The 27,951-nt window shown below is 44.0% G+C and overlaps 3 protein-coding genes across 8 annotated transcripts; 2 read left to right on the forward strand and 1 right to left on the reverse strand.

Annotated features, from left to right (window-relative positions):
* The first annotated feature begins 509 nt into the window (after positions 1-509).
* Positions 510-4,218, forward strand: LOC123159100 (uncharacterized). 5 transcript variants are annotated; one of them, XM_044576908.1, is made up of 4 exons: positions 518-1,006; positions 1,629-1,767; positions 2,160-2,399; positions 3,712-4,215. In XM_044576908.1, the coding sequence occupies exons 1-4, from the start codon at positions 727-729 to the stop codon at positions 3,896-3,898; spliced, it is 846 nt and encodes a 281-aa protein (XP_044432843.1). In that variant the 5' UTR covers positions 518-726; the 3' UTR covers positions 3,899-4,215. The 5 variants fall into 5 exon arrangements, 4 of the variants coding, with proteins under 4 accessions (XP_044432845.1, XP_044432843.1, XP_044432846.1 ...); XR_006479510.1 differs by having other exon boundaries at positions 526-1,006; positions 2,165-2,399; positions 3,712-4,218; XM_044576910.1 differs by lacking the exon at positions 2,160-2,399 and having other exon boundaries at positions 510-1,006; positions 3,712-4,218.
* Positions 4,219-10,674: 6,456 nt separating this feature from the next.
* On the forward strand, positions 10,675-11,885 carry LOC542803 (protein HVA22). Of its 2 annotated transcripts, none has more exons than XM_044575952.1 (5): positions 10,675-10,979; positions 11,091-11,117; positions 11,217-11,339; positions 11,434-11,599; positions 11,688-11,885. In XM_044575952.1, exons 1-5 carry the CDS (start codon positions 10,690-10,692, stop codon positions 11,715-11,717), a joined length of 636 nt encoding a protein of 211 aa, XP_044431887.1. In that variant the 5' UTR covers positions 10,675-10,689; the 3' UTR covers positions 11,718-11,885. The 2 variants fall into 2 exon arrangements, with proteins under 2 accessions (XP_044431887.1, XP_044431888.1); XM_044575953.1 differs by having other exon boundaries at positions 11,434-11,584.
* Positions 11,886-21,114: 9,229 nt separating this feature from the next.
* Positions 21,115-25,808, reverse strand: LOC123160349 (epoxide hydrolase A). Its single transcript, XM_044578158.1, has 3 exons — positions 25,205-25,808; positions 21,979-22,214; positions 21,115-21,617 (listed from the first exon to the last, which is right to left on the reverse strand). The coding sequence occupies exons 1-3, from the start codon at positions 25,772-25,774 to the stop codon at positions 21,368-21,370; spliced, it is 1,056 nt and encodes a 351-aa protein (XP_044434093.1). The 5' UTR covers positions 25,775-25,808; the 3' UTR covers positions 21,115-21,367.
* Positions 25,809-27,951: the final 2,143 nt, after the last annotated feature.

The following is a 27,951-nucleotide window of genomic DNA, read 5'->3' on the forward strand; positions in this document are numbered from 1 at the left end:
GAGTAAATAAAAATGAAATAAAAGTGAAAACGCAACTGAAAATTAAAAAAGAAACCGAAGTAAATCAAATACAAATATAACAAGTAAAATAAGGAAACAAAGAACAGAAATAAGGAAAAAAATCTAAGAACAAACATAAAAAATCAAACAGAGAAACAACTCCACGTAAAACAAACCCAAAAGCACTACGAAAAAGGCTCCCCGAAAATAGATGTAAAACTAGAGAAACCCGGCTCTGAGTGTTGCTACTGGGCGTGGCCGAGGTGAAATCTGTAAATGCTAGCCCTCCGTATGTTTCGCAGTAAGGCAATGTTACATTGACATTGGCCCTATCTCTACTCTTTATCTCTACTACTATTAAACAAGCAAACATCTTCTTTCTTAGAGACACCCCGTTAAATGTACACCGGTTGATTATTATCGTCTGATTATCCCACCAAATTAGATCTAACAGCCTAGATTAATATGAGGTTAGCAATTAGCAATTACAGTCCGCCCGACGTATACTCTGCCAAAGATTCGTCCGCCTAATACGTGTTCCATGAAAGCGTAATCAGCTTCTATCCCAGCGATTGTAAAGACCACATACCGCTCCTCCCTATTCCATGTCCATCGTACCCTAGGGCTGGATCCAGGGTTATTAGATCGCCGCCGCCGCCAGCATACGGCTGCAGATGAAGGCCACAACTCTTCTCTCCGGCTATCCCGACGCCAACCCACCACGCCATGTCCGCCGGACCGACGACGGCCAGGACGACGTCCGGCGTCCAGCGCTGGAACGAGGAGCTCGACCAGGCTGAGCTGGGCGTCCAACCGGACAAGGCAGCAGTCCACGCCGGCGAGTGCGTGCATGGCCCACCCCTCCGCCCACGGCGATGCGGCTCCCGGCTGCGCAGCCGCAGCGTGGAGCATCCGCGCGTATGTGTATGCGTCAGCGGCCACCCTACACGCTGCATCTTCATGAATACGCCTATTAAATCCAGACTTGCAGCAAGGCGTCGCCGCGGTACGACCCATCACGCCCTCTGCATCCAATCTCTCTTTCTAACATCTAAGTGCATCAGCAGGTTTGAGCACAGAATCTAGACCGAGAAGGTCACATAAGCTTGCTGGCATCACCCCTTTTTAAACTGATTTTTTGTCCCAAAAGCTCAGGGATTTATTCCCTAGAAATAACATGGCACACCAATTTTATCGATCCCGCATTCTTGAAAATTTATGAGTATGACACTCTCTTGTGTTTGCTTCAAGACGCTCTGATGTATCCAATCCCTTTAAACATCCGTAAATAGAGATAGCCATGATAGTCAGGCACTCACTATTCAAGTATAAGATCAGCTCCATGGTCTCCAATTAGTCTTCTTTCTCGATGCTCAGGTCTTCATGAGCAGACAATCATTTAACAATGGATGGATGGGGGTACACTGTTTGGATCGCCCTACCAAACTGAAATAGTGTTCTGATTACACACTTCACAATTTTCAGAATTGAGACACATGTAGGCTCTGGGTTGTGCCATCACATTAGTGAAAATAGATGTACTATATGTCGATTAGTATTTGTATTGTTGCTTCATCATCCCTCACATAGACCCATTGCCTGAAACGCGGTGTCACACTCTATTCCAGGACTTTACTGGCCCAACGCTGCCGTGATGGCCGCCACACTCCTCACGCGGACACCATGGCCTGGACGCAGCAACGTGACACCACATCACTACGCCTACACTAGATTCAGCAAAGGAACTCCGGCCCATCCAACTTTCAGGTTTGGAACATATTCCTTTGTGTTTCACAAATAACATGACAGAGTCCTATGCTTTTAGTTCTTATTAGGTTGTGTTTCACAAATAACATGACAGAAAATCCTATGCTGAACTGGAATAAATTATTCAGATTCTATTGTGGTAAAGACACGATATCTTCCTTTTGGCAAGCGACAACATCTGGAAGTCTTTGTAATGAAACACTATGACTAAGTAATGATCGTACTACTTAACAATGTAAAAAGAAATTAATGATCATGCTCAACTGAATTTTCTCTGATGTGAGCTGATGTTGGACTCATAATATGTGAGTGCAAAACCCCAACAAGGCCCCGACGTGGATCTGAAAACTGGTACGAAATGCACAAGACACTGAAACTTCCTCCTGATTCAGTGCAGCCATACATCCTTCAGCCTTCTACACCACGCCGGCAAGCCGGAAAGTGCTACAACAGTGGCAGCGCTCTCCCAGGCACTTGGGCTGCCCACAACTCCTACAAAATAAATTGGCACAAGCTTACTCACATAGATTTGCAGATCGGCGCGTGTTAAAAATATGTACATGCAGATGGATCATTCGCAGATCATCTTTATCGGGAAGGACTACTTCTCAAGCGACTACTGCCTTTATCAAGTAAAGGATCTTTGTCAGCAGTACATTCTTTGAACTTTATTAGTTATATCATCTCACTCTTCCTATGTTGTATTGTTTGTACATAATGAGTATTGCTGCTCAATGCAACCACTAGAATGCAATGATTAGTAACTCTTCTTGCACTGTTGCATCTATATGATTGACCTTGTATATTCCGGGTTGACATGCCATTATATTTGACTGTACTGACATTGATGATATGCATTTGATGACAATAGCAAAATTATAACCTATTGGCATGTAACATTCTTTGAAATGATATGACTATGTTTTTTTTTCTTTTACAACTTGCTTACAGATATACTCCCCCTGTCCCTAAATATGTCTTTTTAGAGATGTCAATATGAACTACATACGGATTTATATAGATGTATTTTAAAGTGTAGATTCACTCATTTTGCTCTGTATATAGTCCATATTGGAATCTTTAAAAAGACTTGCATTTAGGAACGGAGGAAGTACATGTTTTCTGCTTATGATAATTTGCCGGAGCATTTAGGGGTAGTGAATTAACCAGAAAACTGAACGTGCCCAAGTAAAAAATAATATGAGAAGAAAATTTAGTCTGAATCATCGTAGCCATAAATCTCACACTATAGCTCTGCTGGATATATTGCCGACACCCTCACCACTTCGCCCGCCCGCTGGATATATTGCTACTCCTCTAGGGATGTCTTTCTTCTTTGCAGCTCTGTGTGCCATGTCGGCGGCCAGGTTGACCGGTGGTGCCCATGTCATATGGGTTGGGATGTATCGGTTTTAGCCCAGTTTTCCGTCAATTAACCGTGCAATTCTCTTCTTAATCAATGAAAATGGCAAGTCTTTTGCCTTGTTTCAAATGTTTTTTTACTCAGCCATCAAAAATGCCAAGCCTCAAATCTGCATTCAAATTGCTAGGAAGCTTCTCCTAATTTCTGACCACTCCTAATTGGACTCATACAACAAGTATTATAGTTCTTTCATACAAGTTGAGTATGAACATACTGATTTTGTACTAATGGAGATTGCCCTCAGCCAGTGAAATATCCAATTTCTGGATCACCTCATTTCCCAATTCTAATCTATCTATAATCTTTTTTGAGATATTAAGATTGTATCCATGACATGGGAAATGTAAGTAGCATGTTGTGACATGCATGGATTTGCTTTTTCTATCAATGTTGATGCTCCAACATCTGATCAATGGTCCTTATTTTAGATTCTGTACTATCATTGTACATATTTGTTCCGTTATATAGTCATTGTTGTTGTAAATTGTTTATCATAATACTGATGAGGAAGAATAATCTAGATGTAGTTCCGACAACGTCAATGGATCCTTCCCCGCTGCATGGCTTGGCCGAAGTTGGGTGAAAGAGTTCATGGGGCCAGAGAAATATGAGTTGGACGTCCGAACAATGCTTTCAGGCGACATTTGTTGTAGCCCCACAAGCTTAAAATTAGAGTACAGTTGTGCCAAACATTGTTACGTATTTTGATTTCTTTGTTGGTTCCTTTCATGGCTAAAACAATGGTATGCCCCTTGCAACATTTTTTTCGATATATTTCTATGCACTATGCTATTTCCGGAAAAATCTTTATATACATACTTGTGCTTTCACTTCAAAACTTGGAGAGGCAATTTGAGTTGGTGTTGTGCATCAATATTACGTATTGTTGCTCAATGGTTTCTTCATAATCGTTCCTTCTATTTTCTGAATTTTCCAGCATATGAACTATCACATGAATTTCATGTGCATTGGTTGAGACGTGCGTTGCACGTGCACATTTACTAGTATATAATGAGAGCACGCACTCCTTCGGTCGACTCCTTTTTTTTCCTGTCGATTATTTATTTCTAGTTTTCTTAGCCAACAGCGTAGCAGACCGTCCGTATGGGCGCACCTGGGTAGGGTCTTGCTTGGTTTTTTCCTATGTTTGCTAATTTTATAAAGGTCACGGATTTAAAAAGGTGTTCAAGAATTTGAAAATAGGAGTAGTTCGTTGATTCGACAAATATACACGATTTTAAAATTTCAAATATCTTCACACACTATACACAATTTGAGATGTTCATGAATTCAGAAAAATCCTCATAAATTTTAAAATATTCTAAAATTTATAAAAATGATATGAATTTATAAACATATAACAGTTCACAAATTAGAAAATGATGCGAATTTTATGATATTCTAAACCTTTACAAATTTAATATTTTTGAAAGATGTATTTACAGAATAAATATGAAAAGGAAGAAAAAAAGGAACAGAACAAAACGTGATAAACCGCACAAAAAAAGAAATAAAATAGCAAAATGAAAAGAGAGAAACACAGAAAAAGGGCAGTCCTGCACGGAAGCTTCCAATAACAGTAGCCCGCCTGTTGTGGATTTGCTCCAGCGACGTACCACTTGGGGAACAGTAGTCACAACAAAACACAGCCGAGAAGCTTGGTTGGAGGGGCGTTCAGATTCTTCAAATTCCGAAGGTGAACAGAAGTCGTGGTCCAAGCTGTGGAAACTAGATGTGCCTTCAAAGGTTAAGATCTTTCTTTGGAGACTAGCCCAACAGTCGATCCCGACGGCGGATGTGTTACATCACCGAAACATGTCAACGGTGGACAGCTGCGGTCTATACGGTGCAACAGACTCCTGGCAACACTCCCTTCTGCATTGCCATGTTGCTCGTTCGGTTTGGGCATTACAATCGCCGGAGATCTTTCAAGTTCTATCGGAAACGACTGAACCAGACGCTAAACGCTGGATATTCTCACTCCTGGACACGTTTCCGTCGGCGAAGTTTACTCAGGTACTGGTTAGTCTTTGGGCCATTTGGTTCTCTCGACGCCAAGCCTTACACGAGCACATCTATCAGAGTCCGATGTCAACCCACCAATTTATCATGAAGTACATTCGGGAATTCAATGACTGTAAGCCAAATGTGGTGAAGAATACTCCAGCTACTCGATCCAGTGTCAGGAAGCCTAGGGGGTTGAGGCCACCGGAGAACTTTGCAAAAATACGTGTTGACGGAGCTGTTAATTGAACAAACGATGAATGCTCATTCAGTGCAGTGTGCAGGGACGGAGACGGCAAGCCTGCCGGGAGGCTCTTGCTCTTGCCCAAGATCTTTCGTTATCTCATTTGATAGTAGCCTCCGACTCCAAGGGTGTGGTGCGGGATATTAGGCTAGGCATTGGTGAAATGTATGCAACTATTGTGAAGGAAATTAGAGAGACGATGGAGCTTTTCCATGTTCCGTCATCTTTGAAGGACGGGAAACCAATCAAGAGGCACATAGCCTTGCTAAGCATACTTTTGGTCTGGACCCGGGGCGCCATGTGTGGCTTTTAAACCCCCAAATTTGAATTGTATCCCTATGAACATTATTTAATAAAGTAAAGTTTGTTTAGACTCAAAAAAAACTTGGAGAACAGGAACCAGGCTATGAGAATTTCCTATATGCCGCATTTTGCAGCAAATTAGTCGAGGCTACGCACGCCTAGATCGATAGATGGACCAGCCTACTAACCGTGTGAGCTTGCTCTTCTGCGTTTTTCCCTTCTCAATGGTCGGCGACACGACTCGAACCATGTCAGGTCTCGTCCGAGCAAGCACACACGACACGATGCGGAGGCCGACAACTCCAGCCATCATGGTAGTTGACGCACGCGTTGTACCATGGTCGGCTCTCCTGGAGCGTTAGGCGGAACCCTTGGGCTGGTTTTGATGTGCTCAACGAGCAAGAGGTGCCATGCCGTCGATGAGGAGCTCATCGGGGCGGAGCGTGTGGCGGCGGCCAGAGAAGAAGGTGTCGCTGACCGCCTCGCCGCCGCCAAGGAGGAGCACGACCTCGCACACGCCCTCCGTAAGATGGCGTCCAAGTATTACCTCGACGTTGATGAGTGAGGACGCCATCAACAAGGGTTACTAACTTACTATCACGAACTATGTATTTTGTATGTATGCACTGTTGTGGGTGGCGACGAACAAGTTCTAAGGTGAACTTGTTCTTAAATTATACTCCCATTGTACATTTGTTTTTTTTTAAGATTTCAAATGGATTACCACATACGGATGTATATAGATATATTTTAAAGTGTAGATTCACTTGTTTTGCTTCGTATATAATTACTTGTTGAAATCTCTAGAAAACAAATAATTTAGAAACGAAAGGAGTAGTATCAATTTACGAGATCTATTCTGTATGAGCATACGGGAACCCGTAAAAGCTTGTTGGGATATACACTTTTAGAAAATCTGCTTTTTTAGGCAATTTAAAGAACTAGTATAACGCCCGTGCGTTACCATGGGCTCTTCAAAATTTATAATCAGTATTTTTCATTTATCATCCCCTCATATTGGGTGATTATGGGGTGCTCTAATTAGAAACACAACAATCAAATATTAGGAAATTTCACCGAACGAACAACAACGAATAATACGATATCTATCAAACGAATAAAATGAGGTCATATTTTTGGTCCGTCATGCACTTATGTTGAAAAGTGCCTATCCCTTTTAGAATCAACCCACTGTTTGCTCGCACGCAAAAAAAATACATCTCTAAAGTGGGGAACCGATCGGTGCCAAAAAGAACTCAAACTCCTATCCAATCTCGACTTCGTGCTCTTCCACTTCCATTGATAAAGATGGGACGTCAAGGGTTTCATCATGATGACCTCGAGCAGCCGCCGACATCCCTCCCCACATCTACCCCTACCCCATGCTACCGCTTGCACTGTCCTTGCTCCTCGAGGGAGCTAGGGACACAATGTTCTCTAGGATGGGCATGACCAGATCCACGAGGAGGCCACATTCTTCCATGGGAACCCAACCAAGCACACCACCCTCCGCAACCATCCAATCCCAGGCTAACAAAGTCAAGACCCGCCATCGATCCACAAATCAGGCTCGCCGCATCCAGGTTCACTGCAAGTCTGCGGCGAGTCTGTAGTCGACATCTTGACTTTGGCTATCCCCACAGAAGAATCATCGGATCCTGCTTACTTTTACCATCACTTCGTCTCTTCCCAAGGCAGCGACACCACCCAGCCAATCACCAGCACCGCTTGCGGCTTGCCTACATAAAATCATATGAGAAATCCCCACGGCGGTGCTGTAAGATCACCTTGACGACCTCGACAGTGACCGACTGGTCTAAGATATAAGCTAGCCGCTCTTTGTAGAAACCAATAGAAGTAGGCATGTGACTCAGATTTGTTCTTTGGTGTGCATGCGTTTCTTACTGCCCACCAGCTCTTGTCTACAACTCGCCTATATCTATACCAGCTCTTGGTCTACAACTCGCCTATCTCCATGCTCGAGAATCTGGAGTGTAGTAGTTAAAAAAAGACCAACTTTATACTCATTTGATAATTCAACGTGCATGGGCATGCACCGGATGGAATTCACGCTCTATGTAAAATCTGGAGTGTAATGACCATGGTTGATGAATGAAAGTCTTATTTCCGCAAAAAAGGAAGTTAAAGGTGAATATATTCCTCATGTGTAGAGTACAAACAGAGCATATAGTGATTGAGGTGAATACATGCCATTACTAAAATCTTTTAATTTCTTTTGATTGAATCCAAGTTGTCTTTTTTCTTTCGATTCAGCAAAGCTAGTTCGAATAAATAGGATTGTCTATATCTTAACTCCTTTGCCAATTAAGCTTCAAAATTGCAGTCTGATTCAGAAACAATCGAACGATTGTGTCGTTAACTCCAGGAGATTCTCGTTAGATCTTAGGAACGCTGCAAGCCATCATATCATATAAGAATAAGATCGACAATTGATATGGACAGATCTTACTACAATCATATTACTACTACTCGCACACTGATATGGACAGATCATACAAGATCGAAGGTACGTAAGACAAGGTCCTCTAGATTACGAAAAACTGTTTGCTTCGCCTCATGTGAGACGGACCCCGAGCTATTCTTCAATGGCGCACCGCGCGCACATATTTGGCGGCGAAGTAACTCGTTATCCTAAGGACGTCCCCGTCAAGCCCGTCGACAGCGTCACCCTTTTCCATCTCCCCGGCTGGACCTCGCCGAGTTTCCACCGTCGACGGCCTGCCGCCGCCGCATTCTGCTGCACGAAGGAGATCAACAACGGTTTAGACGTGCACGGGTGCAGCAGAGCAGATCGACCGACGGATCGGTTGACAACACGTACCGTCGCAGGCCGCGTGGCCGTGGTGGGGGGCGGCGGTGCTCGAGGTGCCCTGCGCCTCGCATTCGCAGGGCGAGACGGCGCTCGTGGCGCTGGTGCCGATCTCCTCCTCCGGACGAACGAGGAGCCAGCCGTCCAAGCTGGGCGAGGGAGCCAACGGCGGCCTGCAGCGCTGCCGGCTCGACTCCTTGTAGTAGGCGATCGCGCTCGCGACGGCCTCCTCCCTCGCCCGGGAGGTGCCGTCCTCGCCGGCGGCGACCCTCCCGTCCGGCTTCGTCGCCCGGCCCTTCCGTCTCCCGCGCCCGTCTGACCGCTCGTCCGCAGCACCGGCGCAATGCAGATTTCTGGCGAACCTGTGCAGGCACCGCCTTAGCGCGTGGCCCTTTCGTGCGGCCGTGTCACCGCCCTCCCTCACCGGTGAGCGCGCGCTGTTTGACGAGCTGCTTCGGGCGCCGAGCAAGGAGGAGGAGGTGGACGACCTCGACGTCGGGGAGGAGCCCGGGTCGGAGGCCACCTTAGCGTCGCCAGGGCCGAACGCCGGCGACGAGGAGCTGCCCTGCTCAACGCTCGAAGCGCCGTCCATGGTCGCTGCCGTCGCCACGGCCGGCGCCATCGCCGCCCACACGGCGCACGGGAACATCCACGCCATGACGACCTGGAAGAAATGCATGGTGATCAGGAGCACTGGGGTTTGCTTGCAGGCCCTTGTGCACGTAGTACGTCCTTGTATATATATACACGTCACGATTGCGATCGCGTTTGCCTCCGACTCCGGCGGTGGTTGCAGGGGGGGGGGGCACGGCGGCGTCTGCGGGCGCGTGATTTCCGAAATCCGAGATGCCACAGCGAGATTGCCAAAATCCTGTGGCTAATCTATGGAATACTCCGGTGGTTCCTTCCATATACGGAGGGAGTACTAATTATTGCACTGTTTAATTACTCGATCGCTGATTTATCGGATGAGCTAGTAATGCGGACGGATCGCTGATTTATTACCATATTCGATATTTCCTGAGTTATGGCCTTACCATACCTGGATTGATTTATTAGTATACGTGGATTAATTATGATTTATTACTATATGGTTTATTACTATACGTGGATAGCCTTACCATACCTAGTGGTAATTTAAATTTATTACCATATTCGATATTTCCCGAGTTATGGCCTTACCATACCTGGATTGGTAGCCTTTGGGGTAATTTAAATTTATTACCATATTCGATATTTCCCGATTTTTGGCCTTACCATACCTGGATTGATAGCCTTTGGGGTAATTTAAATTTATTACCATATTCAAAATTTCCTGAGTTATGACCTTACCATACCTGGATTGATTTATTACTATACGTGGATTAATTATGATTTATTACTATATGATTTATTACTATACGTGGATAGCCTTACCATACCTAGTGGCAATTTAAATTTATTACCATATTCGATATTTCCCGAGTTATGGCCTTACCATATCTGGATTGATAGCCTTTGGGTAATTTAAATTTATTACCATATAATTGCCATATTCAAAATTTCCTGAGTTATGACCTTACCATACCTGGATTGATAATTAATATATGTGGATTAATTATGATTGATTACCATAAATACGTTGGGTATTGCCGGTCAGACGAGAAAAGAAAAAAACCGATGAGAGGGGCTGGTGGGAGGTGGGACGAAGAAAAACCGGTTGAAAATAAACCGGTTGAAAATAAACCGGTTGAAAGTGGGGGACTATTCAATCAACCGGTGCTAAGAAAGTGAGTAGAGATCTGCTTTTTTTAAGCGTGTTGACGATACTACTAAACTTTAGTTTTAGCCCAGGCGGCCCACGTAAGATGTGAGCACAACATTTCGGCTAATAAAGTCAGAAAAGCACACACCGAGCGAGAGACTCGCACCCTCGCGAGCCGTGACAGGAACCACGCCGGCGGGCGTTGGCACGAGCCCCCCGCTGCTCCTTGGCACGCGTCGGCGTGCGCCGACACGCGGAGCACTGCCTCGCAGCCAGGGCAGCAAGTCAAGAACCCTCGGCATGCAAAGCGACTCACACCAGCTCACCTTGTCAGGTCGGCCACTCTAGCTCTAGCTCTCAATGGAAGAAACCCCATGATGCCGCCACGTACACGCCAAGCACCCGGTGCCATTGCCACCGGCCCACCACCGCTCTCGTTTATAAAGCCATCTCTCCCCTGCCCATCCTCTGCTCGTCCTGCACTGATTCTTTCTTCGCGTCTCACGTCAGTCGGTCGAATAGAGCTTTGCTTCCCTCCGAGGTCTCGTGCTTACGGCCGAGATACCTACAGCGGTGACGGTGCATCGTTCGTTCCGGTGACTGCTGTGAAGGAGAGAATGGGCAAGTCATGGGCGCTCCTCACCCACCTTCACTCCGTCGCCGGGTATGTATCCCATCCTATCTACTCGCAGATCTCATGGTGTTCTTTTCTTTCCTGTGGGCGAGCCGATCTAGTGAAGTCTGATATCCTCTGATGCTTCGTCTCCTTGCGCAGGCCAAGTATTACGCTGCTGTATCCTCTGTAAGTTGATCAATCGTTTGTAGTACTACTACTTTATTAGTAGATGGGCAATCCCGTAATTCTTGTGTTGGATGTGGCACTGACGGATCTGTTCTGTAGGTATGCGTCGGTGTGCGCCATGGAGAGCCCGTCCAAGGTGGACGACGAGCAGTGGCTGGCCTACTGGATCCTCTACTCCTTCATCACCCTCATGGAGATGCTCGCCGAGCCCGTCCTCTACTGGTAACTTATTACCCTCCAGTCCAGCAGCTACCCATTTAATCTGTGCAGTACTCCCTGCCGGTCGATATCATTATTGCTCTGTTGATGCGTCCAGGATACCGGTGTGGTACCCGGTGAAGCTGCTGTTCGTGGCGTGGCTGGCGCTCCCGCAGTTCAAGGGCGCCTCCTTCATCTACGACAAGGTCGTCAGGGAGCAGCTCAGGAAGTACCGCGGAAGGAACCGCAACGCCGACGCCGATCACAAGGTGCACATACTCAAGGTAACCAAGGATTTTCAGTGCTCTCTGCCGGGGAGGCCCGAGTTTCTTCTGTTTCTAATGTTCCTTGATGGGGAAAATGAAATTGCAGGCCGAGGCTGACCATGGTCATGTGCATTGAGGAGAAGGGGCCTGGGCACTGGGAGATCCAGGAGCATAACCTACTGTTGTGCACAACTGCAGAATCTTAACTACTAGGTGTATCTTGTATCTGTCGTAAGCACATCGAGAAGTATTAACACACCACGCATACCCTCGCCTAATAAATCAGGGCCGTCGTCTTTGATAATTTGACTTCCTGTCGCCGTGGTTTGCAGATGTGGTTCTTTTTTTATGGAATCTTGTCAGAGGGCCAGGGGCTCTGGCACTGCATTATAGCAGAACAAAGTTGGTTCAGTTTAATACCGGCACTGCATTATAGCAGAAGAAAGTTAGATCCAGTTTAATACCGGATCGAAAACTTCACATACTGGCCAGTTTATAAGAAACACCGAGCCGAAAACGGCACAAGCAAGGAAGCCTCGTTGACCACACGACACAGGGCCATAATCGCAACGAACACACACCCGGCTGGAGCCGCTGCTCCGACACCTTCGACATCGCTCACGAGCCTTGTAGCCTTGCTCCACAAGATGACTGTCCGTAGACCATGAACGTGTGCCAAACATCCGGGGCCATCAACCCTTCAGGCCGTCCCGACTTCCTGCCAAACCAACCCCTCAGGCTGGGCCGGCGACCTCGCTACCGTTGCATTGCCATCCGAGACCGCCACCTCGGGATACTTCCATTGTCCAGAGTCGATGCCCTTCATTGTCTAACCACAACGCAAACCTGCACAATTGTCCTGAATCCATCACCTCACAAACCTTAAGAATTTTGAGGTGGTGCCATAAATGCCGTCATCACTGAGCATTTTCACCCAAAATCATGTAACAATCATGACAGTGACTACTAAGGAAAACCCTAATAGTAGCGTAGGGTAAATGCGTACTTCCATCGTCCAGGGTCGATGCCCTCCACCGCCTAACCACAACGCAAACCTGCACAATTGTCGTGAACCCACCACCTCACAAACCTCAAGGATTTTGAGGTGGTGCCATAAATGTCTCCATTACTGAGCTAAATCATGTAACAATCGTAACAGTGACTACTAAGGAAAACCCTAATAGTAGCGTAGGGTAATGTGTACTTCCGTCGCCCAGAGTCGATGCCCTCCACCGCGGCACCGCCTAACTGCACAATTGTTGTGAACCCACCACCTCACAAACCTCAAGGATTTTGAGGTGGTGCCATAAATGTCGTCATCACTGAGTTTGGCTTTTCACCCAAAATCATGTAACAATTGTGACAGTGACTACTAAGGAAAACCCTAATAGTAGTGTAGGGTAATGTGCTACCACGGGGTCCACGCTACGGGCGATGTAGCAGTACCGCCTGGTGTTGCTTCTTGCCACTATTATGTGTATATTTTTTATATTTATATTGTATTTATACGTCATTATACAATTTTTATACAATAGCAATGAGAAGTTATTATTAGTATATATTTTTTTATATTTATATTGTATTTATACGTCATTATACAAATTTTTACCCTAGCAATGAGAAGATTGAGAAAGAAACACAGACTGAATTAAAGTTGATGGGTCCAAGTCAGCAAGTTGAATTAATAGACAATGAGAAGATTGTGGAAGAAACATAGATTGAATTAAAGTTGATAGATCCAAGTAAGCAAGTTGAATTAATAGACGATATGTGAATGCCTTCATTGGACACTTGTGTGGTAGTTACCACCGCTTGCATTTTGTATGTTGTATGTAGTATCTGTCGAAACTAAAAGTATGTATGTGTAGTATGCAGTATATAACAATGTTTAGGTAGTATATATACTAATATTTAGGTAGTATGTATCATATTTTGAGTATGCTTTTTTTCACGTACAAATATGTACGTATTTTATAAATATAACAAAAACTATAGACTCATATGCAATTTTTTCATGTAACTTGCTTTAAAATATCTTAGATATAGTATATGAACATATTCAAAATAATAAAATTGTATATATATTACCACATGATAGTATATGAGATATGTGGGTTAACTACCACCGGGTGATAGGATGGATTTTCCCTATATATATATAAAATAACTCATTATCATTCTAGCACATGTCAAATAGTGCGGCCTCATCATCATCATAGTCATATAATAACTCGATCATCATCCGTAGTCATATAATAACTCATCATTAATATATCACATGACAAGTTAACCAACACTAGATAAGGGTAGTTATCCTAGGTAAATAACTCATAATCATTGTAGCACATGACAAGTACTGCCTAGGAATTACTCCTTTATCTCAGGTGAAATATCATAAAACAGGTAAACCCCTTCATCTCGAAAATGAAGAATAGAGATCCATCTGTCTCCAACTTGTGGTGAATAGAGATCCATCTGTCTCCAACTTGTGGTCTGCACATATTCATGTTGTCTCCAATTGATTGCTTGCGCGCATCCATTACTTGGCCTCATCCTTTGATTTTGAGGCTTTCATCTTTTAGAGAAATCGAGTATGCACTATAAAAAGCCACCGGCAGATTTGTTTGAAAGCTACATACTCATCTAACCTTCGGTATACATCAGGTCAGGCACAACATCCTTCAGAAGCTTCTGTTGAAGAACATAATAGTAACATAGTTAGCCATGTAGTTTACTTAAGAAGAATGTATGCAACCATAGTTAATAAAGTCTTACCATGTTATTTGCACGGATGTTACCATCACTCAATTCGGAGCCTAGTGGCACATAATTTTAACTAATTTCATAATCGATCTTAAAAATCTCAACATAATTAATAAACGAGATAAAATAATTTTTCTTCTCCCAAGTTAATTCTGAGCCATAACTGTAGTAGGTTTTGTCTACATCCTTTCATGTATTTCTTGGAGAAAAGAAATAAACTGTCAATTACAAATAAACAAGTTTAGTAGGGATGAATGCCAATTATTTTTAAATAAAAAATATAAATTACTTAACAAATTTGTTTGACAAACTCACATAGAGATAAAACTGAAATCATGTCCATGTCCACCCAAATGTCGATATTATCTTTAGGATCATCTTGGGGACCAATCAAAGGTTATTTTCATATCCTCCTGAAATCCGTAGGTCTTGCATAGTTCTCTCCAATTTGAACAACAAAAATATGAGTGATTTACTCCATTGTAGAGCTTAACCACAAAAAATGAAACCACGTTTCGTCTTTAGGTGAGATTTCTTCATCTCCATATTCTCCTTATCTTTGAAATTGAGCTTCTCTAAGACATACGATCTTGCATAGCAGAGGATGCACTAGTCAAATTGTAAAAAGCAGAAATTACACGTTAAAGAAAAAAGCAGAAGTCATGTTTAATTACGAAAAAGTACTTGCCGTCATTACATACCTAAAATGTTCGAAGGCCTCTCCAGCGTGAGGGTGAAGCACCTATCGTTATCCAGATAAGGCATGTCGCATCATTGGTGCAGTAATTGCACTTGGGGATCCTACCGTCGTCAAACATTTCCTGTGTTCATAATTCAAAAATTAAAAATCGACAAACATTTCCTGTGTTCATAATTCAAACATTAAAAATTGACGACAGTTAACAGGAATTCAACACACAAATTATTATTCAGCACGAGTTGACTTTCGGTCTGTCGAGTTTTTCTTGAAAACTTTCATCTCATGTGGTGTATATGGTGGGCGTTCCCTCTCTGATATTGTGACCGTCGGTGATGCTTGCTCCCTCCTCCTTTCCCGAGTGCATTACACCAAAATGTCTAGCACACGGGAAAGAAGGAGAAGCGACCCCCATGACAACAATCGACATTCTTCCTCTATGATATATCGACCATCGGTAATGGTTGCAACCCCCTCTTACATATATTGAGTAATAACAATAAAAATAGCCTATGTTTTACCGAAATGTCGTTTAATTTTTGTTTCGGCAAATCACGGGCACTCGATATTTCCTACTTTATATCACGGTCATGCTGAAATTCACGAAATATTTCCGCATAACCTTTGCTAAAATAGGACATATCGAGCGCCTGAAATATGCCGGAACAAAAATGAATCAACATTCCGACAAAATATAGGCCACTCCATGATGTTCCCTGCAAAACATACACATGTCCAAAGAGACAACCAATACATGTCCAAATATCATCATATATACAAACCGTACCACTCTCGACAGAATTTTTTATGGCAGGAGCGGATGATGAGGAGGAGGAGGAGGTGGACATTTAGCTCACCCACTTGGCTGTAGAGGAAGCTCTGATGAGGATCACTGCAGGGAGACACGACACTAGAAAGCTTGCATATTCCACCGAGTGAAAAATTTAGATCATCAAATCTCATATAGCATTCTTTGATGAAACAGTGAGAATGACATAAATAATTCACAATTATTGGCAACAACATTTTTATATTTTGTTCGATACCTAAAATATTTAAAAGTATTTGGTTAATGTAAACACCTAAAAAAATTATATTTTATTCGATACCTAAGACATTTTTGTATTCAAAAACTTATTTGATACCTAAGATTTTCTATTCTATTACTATTTTTCTATTCTAATTAAAAGACCTATCTTTACTGAAAGTTTTCTATTGCATTCAAAAAATCTACCTATTCGATACCTAAAATTTTCTATTATATTACTAATTTTCTATTCTATTCAAAAGGCTTACATTTACTGAAAATTTTCTATTCTATTCAAAAAATCTACATTATGTTGTATTAAAAAGCCTACATTCTACAATAAAATTCTACCAATTCAGTGGACATAATTACTAGAACATTTAAAAAACCAACATTTTACAAGAACAGAGGAAGGAGGGAGGGAGGAGCTACCTTGGTGGAGGAGGAGCGGTAGCATCGGCGACAGCGAGGAGAGAAGAGCGCGAGAGAGTGAGGAGAGTGAGAGTGATGAGAGATGAAGAAACTGACCACCAGGTAGGGGATAACCTGAGCTTAGTTGTAGCACGGGGCACAGGGCCCGCTACTGCTAAGTCCAAGTCCTGTAGCGCCGGCCTGAGACCTGCACTGTTGCTAAATAGGGCCCACCAACTAGCCCCATGTAAGGGTAGTGGCAGCGCGGGCTATATGCTCTGCGTACAGCTACCAGATTAGTTGTAGCGCGGGGCATATAGCCAACACTGCTACTGCTGCTCGACCCAGGAGTACCTTGGGGCCCACTTAGCAGCAACATGGGGTTTGCCAACCCGCGCTACTACTACCATGTACATGTACATGGGGTACTTGCCCTTGCTACTGCTACTTAACAGCAACATTGGGCATTTACCCATCGCTACTGCTAAGCATCGACCTATAAGGTATTCCCTAGTAGTGAGTAGATGAATGTATCTCCACGATGAGGCCTTCAGAAAGGGACGCGACACTCAAGAACCATCATCAAGACTGACGGAGAAGATGCAAGACTTTTGCCCGGAGAGCAACACTTGTGCAAGGAGCATTTCAGCCAACCACCAAACCCCACCTGCACGATGCAACGGCACGACGCAACGGAGCACCTCGCCGTGCCATCACACCTCCGGCTACAACCACAACCACCTCAAGCCCAACCCTATGCTATGCAACAAGAAGAAGATGAGCACACCAGCACGGGGCCGAAGATCAATCTCCACAACCACAGTAGCACTTACACCACCACGCTGCCGTCCAAAAATTGTGGCTCTCCGCAGCCACCGTAGCTCCGCCAGCCGTGGCTCTCCACTGCCACCGCGGCTCCCCCAACCAAGGGAAGAGACCCCAGCACCCAGCGCGCCCAGCAGCCGCTGCACGCCGCAACACCGTCACCGAAACATGCTATGGTGCCACCACCGCCAGATCTGGACGCCGGGCGTCAGATCCAGACGACCGGCCTTAGCATTGCCCCGTAAACCCTTAGTAGAGAGTAGGAAGGAGCAGTGCCACCACCTTGCCCGAGGCCACCGCCCCAGCTTTCTTGCGTCAGCGAGAGGGGTCATCGCCGCCAGTCGCAACTAGGAGTGGAGCTCTGTCCGTGGCCGGAGACGCACACCATGCGTCGAGGAGGCCCCCTCGCCACGGTCCGCCAAGTGGGCTTTTTTTGCGGATAGAAGATTGTATTACTCATCACGGAACGAGTAAATAGACTTGCCTGTAATGAGATTGAATTGGTATGAAGATACCGATGATCGAATCTCGGGCAAGTAACATACCGATGACAAAGGGAACAACGTATGCTATTGTGCGGTTTGACCGATAAAGATCTTCATAGAATATGTAGGAGCCAATATGAGCATCCAGGTTCTGCTATTGGTTATTGATCGTAGATGTGTCTCGATCATGTCTACATAGTTCTCGAACCCGTAGGGTCCGCACGCTTAACGTTCGATGACGATTTGTCATCGGTATGTTACTTGCCCGAGATTTGATCGTCGGTATCTCAATACCTAGTTCAATCTCGTTACCGGCAAGTCTCTTTACTCGTTACGTAATGCATCATTCAGTAACTAACTCATTAGCTACATTGCTTGCAAGGCTTATAGTGATGTGCATTACCGAGAGGGCCCAGAGATACCTCTCTGACAATCGGAGTGACAAAACCTAATCTCGAAGTACGCCAACTCAACATGTACCTTTGGAGACACCTGCAGAGCTCCTTTATAATCACCCACTTACATTGTGACGTTTGGTAGCACACAAAGTATTCCTCCGGTAAACGGGAGTTGCATAATCTCATAGGTTCTATGCCTTGGTATGAGTTTGGCAAGGGGGTACGATAGTGATCCACTCCTGGATCACTGTATAGCGGTCAAAGTTATCCTTAGTTACCTAAGAGGACTAAGAAAGTATTTCTCGGTTATGGAGGTGATAAAGAGTTCGTCGTAAAGAGTTACATCGATGTAAGCTTTACACCAATCCAGATGACTCCGACTCTCAATCTGGATACATATTGAAAGTGGGAGCAATTAGCTAGAGTAGCTCCATGCAGAGCATTGTAGACATAGAAAATTTACAAAATACATACGGCTCTGAATTTAGCAGACCCGTTGACTAAACTTCTCTCACAAGCAAAACATGATCACACCTTAGTACTCTTTGGGTGTTAATCACATAGCGATGTGAACTAGATTATTGACTCTAATAAACCCTTTGGTTGTTGGTCACATGGCGATGTGAACTAGATTATTGACTCTAGTGCCAGTGGGAGACTGAAGGAAATATGCCCTAGAGGCAATAATAAAGTTGTTATTTATATTTTCTTATATCATGATAAATGTTTATTATTCATGCTAGAATTGTATTAACCGGAAACTTAGTACATGTGTGAATACATAGATAAAACAAAGTGTCCCTAGTATGCCTCTACTTGACTAGCTCGTTAATCAAAGATGGTTATGTTTCATGACCATTGACATGTGTTGTCATCTGATGAACGGGATCACATCACTAGAGAATGATGTGATGGACAAGACCCATCCGTTAGCTTAGCATAATGATCGATAAGTTTTATTGCTATTGCTTTCTTCATGACTTATACATGTTCCTCTGACTATGAGATTATGCAACTCCCGAATACCGGAGGAACACCTTGTGTGCTATCAAATATCACAACGTAACTGGGTGATTATAAAGATGCTCTATAGGTGTCTCCAAGGTGTTTGTTGGGTTGGCATAGATCGAGATTAGGATTTGTCACTCCGTGTATCGGAGAGGTATCTCTGGGCCCTCTCGGTAATGCTCATCACTATAAGCCTTGCAAGCAATGTGAATAGTGAGTTAGTTGCGGGATGAAGCATTACGGAACGAGTAAAGAGACTTGCCGGTAACGAGATTGAACTAGGTATGAAGATACCGACGATCGAATCTCGGGCAACTAACATACCGATGACAAAGGGAACAACGTATGTTGTTGTGCGGTTTGACCGATAAAGATCTTTGTAGAATATGTAGGAGCCAATATGAGCATCCAGGTTCCACTATTGGTTATTGATCAGAGATGTGTTCTCGAACCCGTAGGGTCCGCACGCTTAACGTTCGATGACGATTTGTATTATGAGTCATGTGTTTTGGTGACCGAAGTTTGTTCGGAGTCCCGGCTAAGATCACAGACATGACGAGGAGTCTCGAAATGGTCGATACATAAAGATTGATGTATTGGAAAGTTATATTCGGACACCGGAATGGTTCCGGAGTACCGGAAGGTTACTGGAACCCCCCGGGAGAGTATTGGGCCTTCATGGGCTTTAGTGGGAAGAGTAGGCCGGCGGCCAGGAGGTGGCGCGCGCCCCCCCTAGCCAAACCGAATTGGACTAGGGGAGGGGGCGCGACCCCCCTTTCCTTCTCCCTCTATCTTTCCCTTCCCCCTTCTCCTACTCCGAAAAGGAAGGGGGACTCCTACTAGGACTGGGAGTCCTAGTAGGACTCTCCCCTTTGGCGCGCCCCTCCAGGTCGGCCGCCTCCCCCCTCCCTCCTTTATATACGAGGGCAGGGGGGCACCCCAAGGCAAAACATTGTCTTAGCCGTGTGCGGTGCCCCCCTCCACAGTTTACTCCTCCGATAGTATCATCGTAGTGCTTAGGCGAAGCCCTGCGCAGACCACATCATCAACACCGTCATGACGCCGTAGTGCTGACGAAACTCTCCCTCGACCCTCTACTGGATCAAGAGTTCGAGGGACGTCATCGAGCTGAACATGTGCTGAACTCAGAGGTGCCGTACGTTCGGTGCTAGATTGGTTGGATCATGAAGACGTTCGACTACATCAACCGCGTTAACATAACTCTTCCGCTTTCGGTCTACGAGGGTACGTGGACACACTCCCTCCCTCTCGTTGCTATGCATCTCCTAGATAAATTTTGCGTGATCATAGATTTTTTTTAAATTGCATGCTACGTTCCCCAATATCAATCACGAAAGAAGATTGTAGGAAGGCCCAAGTATTTCTAGCGGGCTTTGCCCGGTACGGCATCCCCCGGCGGTGGCAAGGGAGTGAGGAGGAGCGGCGAGTGGGACGGCAGCGGCTAGGTTATCGCTCGTGCCGCCCCTCAGGAGTGACGTGGGCACACGTTGATCTTTAGAGCATCTAGAGCATGTAGATCGATCACAGATGTTGTTTTAACATGCCCCATCTTGGACGTATGTCTCAAAACATGGTAATACCTCTATGCCTTTATGCGTCAAGTGGTGATATTGTATAACTGCATATTCTCGTATTACATGGTAGAATTTCTTATTTGCGCTAGTATAGCCTACCATATCTCAACAACCTCTAGGTCGAAAAAATGGTGAGGGCTTAATTATTCTTATCTTGGATTTTCGTTCCAAAAAGCTTCGGAGTTCTATTTTGCATCTTGTGGCCGAATATGTAGGATATTTAGAATGTCAAATATCCCCTAAATATGTTAATATTCCATGGAACATGCAAAAATAATGAATTATGAAAACATAACGACAGTAGTGGCACAAAACATTAAAAAAGAACTCGGGCGACGGTGACTAGCCGCTATCACTTTTATTTTAGTTAAGAAGAAACAACCCAAGCACACACACTACAAAGCCGGGTAGCGGCACTAGACATGAAAAATTAAATAGAGAGTGAAATGTAAAGAAAATAATAGTTGCATACATATGTGAAATTGTGCGACACAATAATACAACGGGCTTAATACAAATTTTCCATCAAGCATCTACATTTTGACCATGTTCCATGGTGAGTTCGTTACTCCTCATTTCAGTCAAATTTCTTTAAGAAACTGATTATATGGGCACTAATTTCTTCTGGTTTTTCTTCATTTATGAAATGCCCGACATCTTTCATTACCACCACATCGTCCAGTAATGGAACAAACTTCTTGAGGCCACCTTTGTTAATAAAATCATGTGCGCCTGCAACATGGTATGACAAGTCCACATCACCAACTATAAACTTGGTTGGTACCTTTATCTCAGCTCCGGTCCATGGCGACGTTAGCTCCAATGTCCTGAACACATACCAAATATGGTTGTTAGACCAAAATATCGTGCGTCCAGTTGTCCTAGCAATCCTTCTCTAGTCTCTACAAACATATATATTTGGGAGTCTATAGTAAAAATTCCATTTATTCGAGTGGAGTGCGATGATATACATTGTTGATTTTATAACACAAGATCACAAATGTTGCTGAAGAACAGGAAAACTAAAGTTTTGGACACGTAAATTCAATATGGAAAAAAAATGTTAAGCTTGGAATCATATTTTAAGTTCGGGTATTCATATTTAGGTTACGGTAATAGTTAAAGCACACTAATCATAGGATAAAAAATATCTAAAAAAGTAAGGAGTCAAAGAAGTAGCTTAATTACTTGTTCAAGGCACGGTAGTAGTTCAATCCCCCGGTGAAACCAGACTTGTCAAATTGACTCGCGTAGTACTTGATATCCTCCTCCGTGATCCAGCTCGGCAAGGGCACCTCATCATCTGGTGAGCCCCACCCGCTCTTGGGAATGAACAAAGGGCCAGGAGTTCGATAAGTGAAAAACTTTCTTAGCACCAGCTCTGTGCCGAGCCGTGCGAATTCTGCTTCAATTGCTCCAGGTTCCTGCAAATTAGCACCATCTCCATCATCTTGTTTTCACATGCAACTACAAGAACAATATAGTATATGAATTGAAAAGGAATTGGCTTTAGTTATGGCCCGGCCACGCTAGAGCAGATGCTGATACCAGACGTGGGTTTCAAACAGTTCTTTACTTGGTCACGAAACTAGATGAGCATCAAGCAGTCTTGTGCAATAGTAGGTGGGTGGGGAACAAAATAATCAAACCTAAGTTGGGGAACCAATGCCTTCATCACTCGGGTGATTGGAACCAAACTTATATACAGAAAAAACAAGAGTCAATTACATCACTGGTGCTAAAACTTGGCGTGAGAAATCACTTTAGTGCCAAAACTTGTGGCATACATTGAACTGATGCTACAACTTGGCTTTGACGTGCATATACGGTGCAAATCGCATTTGTATACAGACACAGTGCTGACTAGGTGACCACATGGCGTGGGACCCACTGGCAGCCATTGAATGGTAGAGATAGGGCTTGTGGCCTGTTATTTTGTGAAATCCCATCGAAATTATTTTTCTCGCAAAAAGGCCACTACCACGTGTCAGTTCATCTGTCAGCGAGCAAATTATGTGCAAAAATGGTGGATGATGGATTTTGAACCCGTGCTCTGCAGCATGGATGCACGTCTACCTAACCAATGGACCAAGAACTGTTTTCATACTAAATGGATACACACTCTATATATTCGGTAGACCTTAAGCGGGCTCGACACCCTACTGACCATTTTGTACTGTTATTTGTTAAAAAAATTATAAATTATATGCAAATTATAATTGTGCATTATAAACAAAATAAACTGCAGAATAAAAAATGAACACTTTTATACATAAATATTTTATTAAAGCATGCAAATTTTAAATATATATTACCTTCATTTAAATATATAGAAAAAATACTTTGATATTTTTATTGAATATGAAAATTATTACGGGCATAATTATCTAATTTATAATTTAACCATATGGATAAATTTTTAAATAATACGTGAATAATTTTTTAATGTAATATTCTTATCTATATATATATTATTTATAATATCAGATTATAATTTACATATTTTTTAAATTTCTGAATAAAAAAACAATGCAGTCGGGTGGGGTGGTGGTTACGCGCACCTGATGACTACAAGTCACTGTTGAATCCTAGCCAACGATTTTTACATAATATGAATATATGTTTCGTAAAACATAAACGCTTCTATAGACTACATGGGTATTTCGTTACTGTGAAGATTTATAAACTTATATAAGCATTTATTAAAATATAAATAAAAATTATTAAAGATGAAAACTTTTATATACTACATTAATATTTTGGTAAAGTGTGAAGATTTGTTTCTAAAAAAACTTGCGAACATTTTAAACTTATGTAAGCATTTATTAAAATACATAGATTGTTTTTAAAAAAAATCTTAAAGCATGGGACACGATTATGATTTACATATTCGTAGAAAGATTATAATTTACGTACAGTTATTTTTTGTACAAAAAATAACACTGCAAAATGGTTTAGGGTCTCCAGCTAGCATAAGTCCGCCTCGATATATAATGTACAATTGTGAATATACCAATTTTTTTTTGTTTACTGGTAATCATGCAATGCAAGGTCAGTTGGATATATTGATCCTCAAGTCACTAGCTGGCTCCATACTAGAAAGCACTTCAAATTTTAGTGGCAATATTCGAGACAAGACTAGTAAAATACATATGTTCGTTCAAACACTTGTTTTGACAATATGCTCCTTTTCCCAGTTTTATGTAAACAAATCTAGTAAATATAAAGATACGTAATAATTTTTTGTGACAAAGTAAAAATACATCATACAACCCGGCTGTAGATACATTCATGTCTCATACACTAATACGTGGTAGTATATATCTCAAATATTATTAAATTTATGATTATGATAGAGAGGTAGCCTTCTTCAATCCCCATTAATAGAAAACTATTCTGGGGGCATTGGTTGGGCATGAGCGCCTCCACGCTGCAGATCACGGTTCAAATCCGGTTGGCCACAATTTATTTTTGAAAAATAATGCCGATGGGTTTTCCAAAATATAAGAGGACACACGCCCTATATCTACCCTTCAGTGACATGTAGCGGGCCTGATGCCACGTGGCGCGCCTAATCAGTTTCGTATCTGTCTACAAATACAATTTGCACCATATATGCATGCCAAAGTCAAGTTGTTGCACCAATTCAATGTATGCCGCAAGTTTTGACACTAAAGTGATTTTTCACGCCAAGTTTTAGCACATGTGGTGTAATTGACTCAAAAAACAACATTTGTTAGCAGCCAGTCATGTGGCCTGTCCTGCAAATACGCTAGGTCCTTTTAGTTTGTCCCGGACTTTTATTTGTTTGACTCTACGTTCTAAACAACCTTACAGAGGATCCTCAAAAAGAAAAGAAAAACTTACAGAGGAACAGAGAAATGTAAGAATTTGATATCTAACTTACATGTCGAACTGAATCCTATGCGGATAGAGAAATACACATTATATATAAAATGTATTAGACGTTGTCTTCTCGCATCATATGGAAACAGTACCTTTCTTGAAAGATTAGGTGCATTACATCGTTTTCAATTTTTGTACACGAAACATTTCCTTTGAAATTGTATGCAAAGGAGATCATAGAAAAAAAATCCTGTGATTTTCAACCTTGCAAAGTTGCAATCCGAAAAACTCTGTAGTAAAGAAAATCTAAAATTCATCTGCAAATTCTTTGAACTAAAGAAGGCTTTCACAGTTTTCTACTAGCATGTAATGTTTATTTGTAATAGACCCAATTGTTAACAAACTTCTGCGACAAGTATATGGCTTCAGGTTTGGTCGGCACAAGGACTGTAACTAGTGGCAGTACAACATGAACGAAAATATCTTCTCTAAAAATGTTTGTTCACAGTTGCCATGGTTATCCATCGGGCATGAGTTCTAGTACTACTCCTACATGGCATCTACGCACCTGGATACGGCAGATGTAGTACTCGTCCCCGTACAGAGCCTTCAAGCCGTCGACGGGCTTCCTCGCCGGGCTCCGCGGGGTGAAGGGGACGCTGAGGGCGACGAGCGCCTTCACCCTGTCCGGCCGGAACAGGCACAGGCTCCACGCGATCATGGCGCCCCAGTCGTGCGCCACCACGAAGACCTGCTTCTCGCCGAGCGAATCGATGAGCGCGACGAGGTCGCCGACGACGTGCAGCGCCGTGTACTGGTCCGGTCCGCCAGAGGGCGCGTCGGAGCCGCCGTAGCCACGCATGTCGGGCGCGACGGCGCGGTAGCCCGCCGCGGCCAGCGCGCGCATCTGGTGGCGCCAGGTGTACCACACCTCCGGGAACCCGTGCAGCAGCAGCGCCGTGGGCGCGCCCGCCGGGCCGGCCTCCGCGACGTGGAGGCGCACGCCGTTGACGTCGACGCTGCGGTGCGTGATGGCGCCGTCGGAGCCCATCTCTTGGTTAGCCGCGCGCGGTGAGGACGGCGGGAGTATGCAGGAGCAGCAGCTGGCGCAGAGCTCGCTGAGGCAGGCCTTGATCATGGAACTGGCAGGACGCGACGGGACGGACCGCACTATAACGAATAAGGCCAGTGCGGGTGGGGCGCAGGGGCATAGTCGTTGCGAGGGGGACCTGGCGGGCGAGGTGCGCTTTGGAATCGTGTTCCGCATGGCGCCGCTGTACGACGTACTGTAGTTTGGCTGTCGATCCGAGGATTTTGGTAATCCTTTGCACATGTATTAGTAGTATGGCAATACTCTGCCAGTTGTGTTGTGCATTTTATAGTAGTAGGGTATGAAATTCTTAACTGCCCTCATAAGCAATGGACAGCTGTGAAGCACACAGCTTTTTGGTCATAAAGCTTTGGTAGATTAGTATAACGGTATAACGATAAAAACAGGCAGACAGACCAAACATAATCAAAAGAAAGACTTGAGGCTTGTAACAATAAAATACGAGGACGCACATACTGGTGTCGGCGTCCATGTTCGCCTGTGATGCCCAGCCCAGTTCAGAGTCCAGACAACCTGTCTTGTTTATTCAGTCCTCCTCCTGCGACGCTGCTGCACATGGCTGCAAAGAGAGGCCGGCCAAGACGGCCGCAAGCAAGCAAGAAGCACAGGTTCAAACTGCCCTGCTCCGGAGACAGTATACGCGGTTTGATTGCGATCTCGATCGCTCGGTGGATAGGATCGGATTAGTAAGAACCGGAAAAGCATGGACTGTGGGATTCGTTGTTTAAGCAGAGCGAGTGGGGAGAAGGTGGGGAATTACTTAGCAGTTGTGGATTAGGAGCACTGTTGTTTAAGCTAAAGCGGCGACTAAAGTATCAAGCACGAGGAACGCGGGGCTGCTTTCGCCAAGTCGCGTGCTGTGGCAGTACGATTTAGAAGCAGGTTATTTCTCGTCAACGGGTTAAGCAAAGATGACAAATCATGGGTTTTCATGACACGTCCTCCTTACTGGTCCGTCAACGACGATAGAATTACTTGACGGTCGGGCGGTGAACCTCTAATTCAAGCTAGATGTCGCCGGTCACCGATAGCTTATACTCCCTCTATCTAAAGATAAATGTCTTAACTTTATACTAACTTTGATTTAAAGTTATACTAAGATCAAGGCATTTATTTTGAGATGGAGGGAGTAGTTGTTCTCGTAGTTCCTGTTTTTTTAAAGAAAGGGTAAAGTTTATAAAAACTGAAGGACCCATCAGGTTGACGCTTACGCAAGGCATGTATCCGGTCTTAATCTTTCCCTAATAATAAAGCACGGATTGAGTTTGCCTGATTCACTGTCGCATCTTTTTTATGAAAAAGCCCTTGTAGTTTTTGGTAATTAACCCGCGCTACAGCTTTAATAACGCTAATAAACTGGGGAAAACGTTTCGTCCTATCCTCTCGTCAATGCGTACGCACGGCAGCACAGGGTCCTCTCCCTGCACAGCACCGCCGCCATGAATAGCGACGTCACGCGCGGCCCGTCTTACTCTGCAGCTACCCTCCAGCAACGCCGCCGTGATTCAACAAGAGGTATCCCATGTGATTCAACTGACCACGGAAATTAACAATCAGATTGATGCATAGGAAGGGGGAAGGAAAGAGACTCGGCTGGCAAGCCTGGGCGGCCCTTGAAGCAACAGCCTGCTCGGCGGACGGACTTCAGAGCGCGGGGAGCTCAGCAGGGATGCGGAGAGTCGTCGACCTCGGCAGCGCCGGGATCTCATACGGGCCATGGGATAGAGCGCTGGTGGCCACGCTCTGCTCCGACGATGGAGCATCCTCCCTTGACGGCTTCACTTCGATATAGGACGAGGATTTTGGATTTGATTTTGACCGGTCAAAGGCTCAACCTCTTGGCTGTTGCTTGGCTTCGGAGCCAAGCAAATAAGCCTTCGTGTAGTGCCCCGTAGTCTTTTTTTTACTCCTTGTGCCGGCCGGCGGCCGTGTTTCACCGAGGAGAAACATATAAAGTTTTTTTTATTGAGAATGGAGAATCGAAAAATGTGTGTGTACGGTTTTGGTAACTGTTTTAGACAAAGAGCCTACCTGTTGTGTACGTGAAATGTTTTTTTTGACGTAATTGTGTACGTGAAATGTTTGTGTTTGAGCAAGTGCAAATAGTGAAAAAAAAAGAATATTATCTTGTAAACCAAAAAACCAACATTCTCAAACAAAATTCAACATAGTAAAACCCCACTTGCATTCGAATATGTAAATAT

This window comes from Triticum aestivum, chromosome 7B (assembly GCF_018294505.1).
Source record: "Triticum aestivum cultivar Chinese Spring chromosome 7B, IWGSC CS RefSeq v2.1, whole genome shotgun sequence".
Classification (NCBI taxonomy): domain Eukaryota; kingdom Viridiplantae; phylum Streptophyta; class Magnoliopsida; order Poales; family Poaceae; genus Triticum; species Triticum aestivum.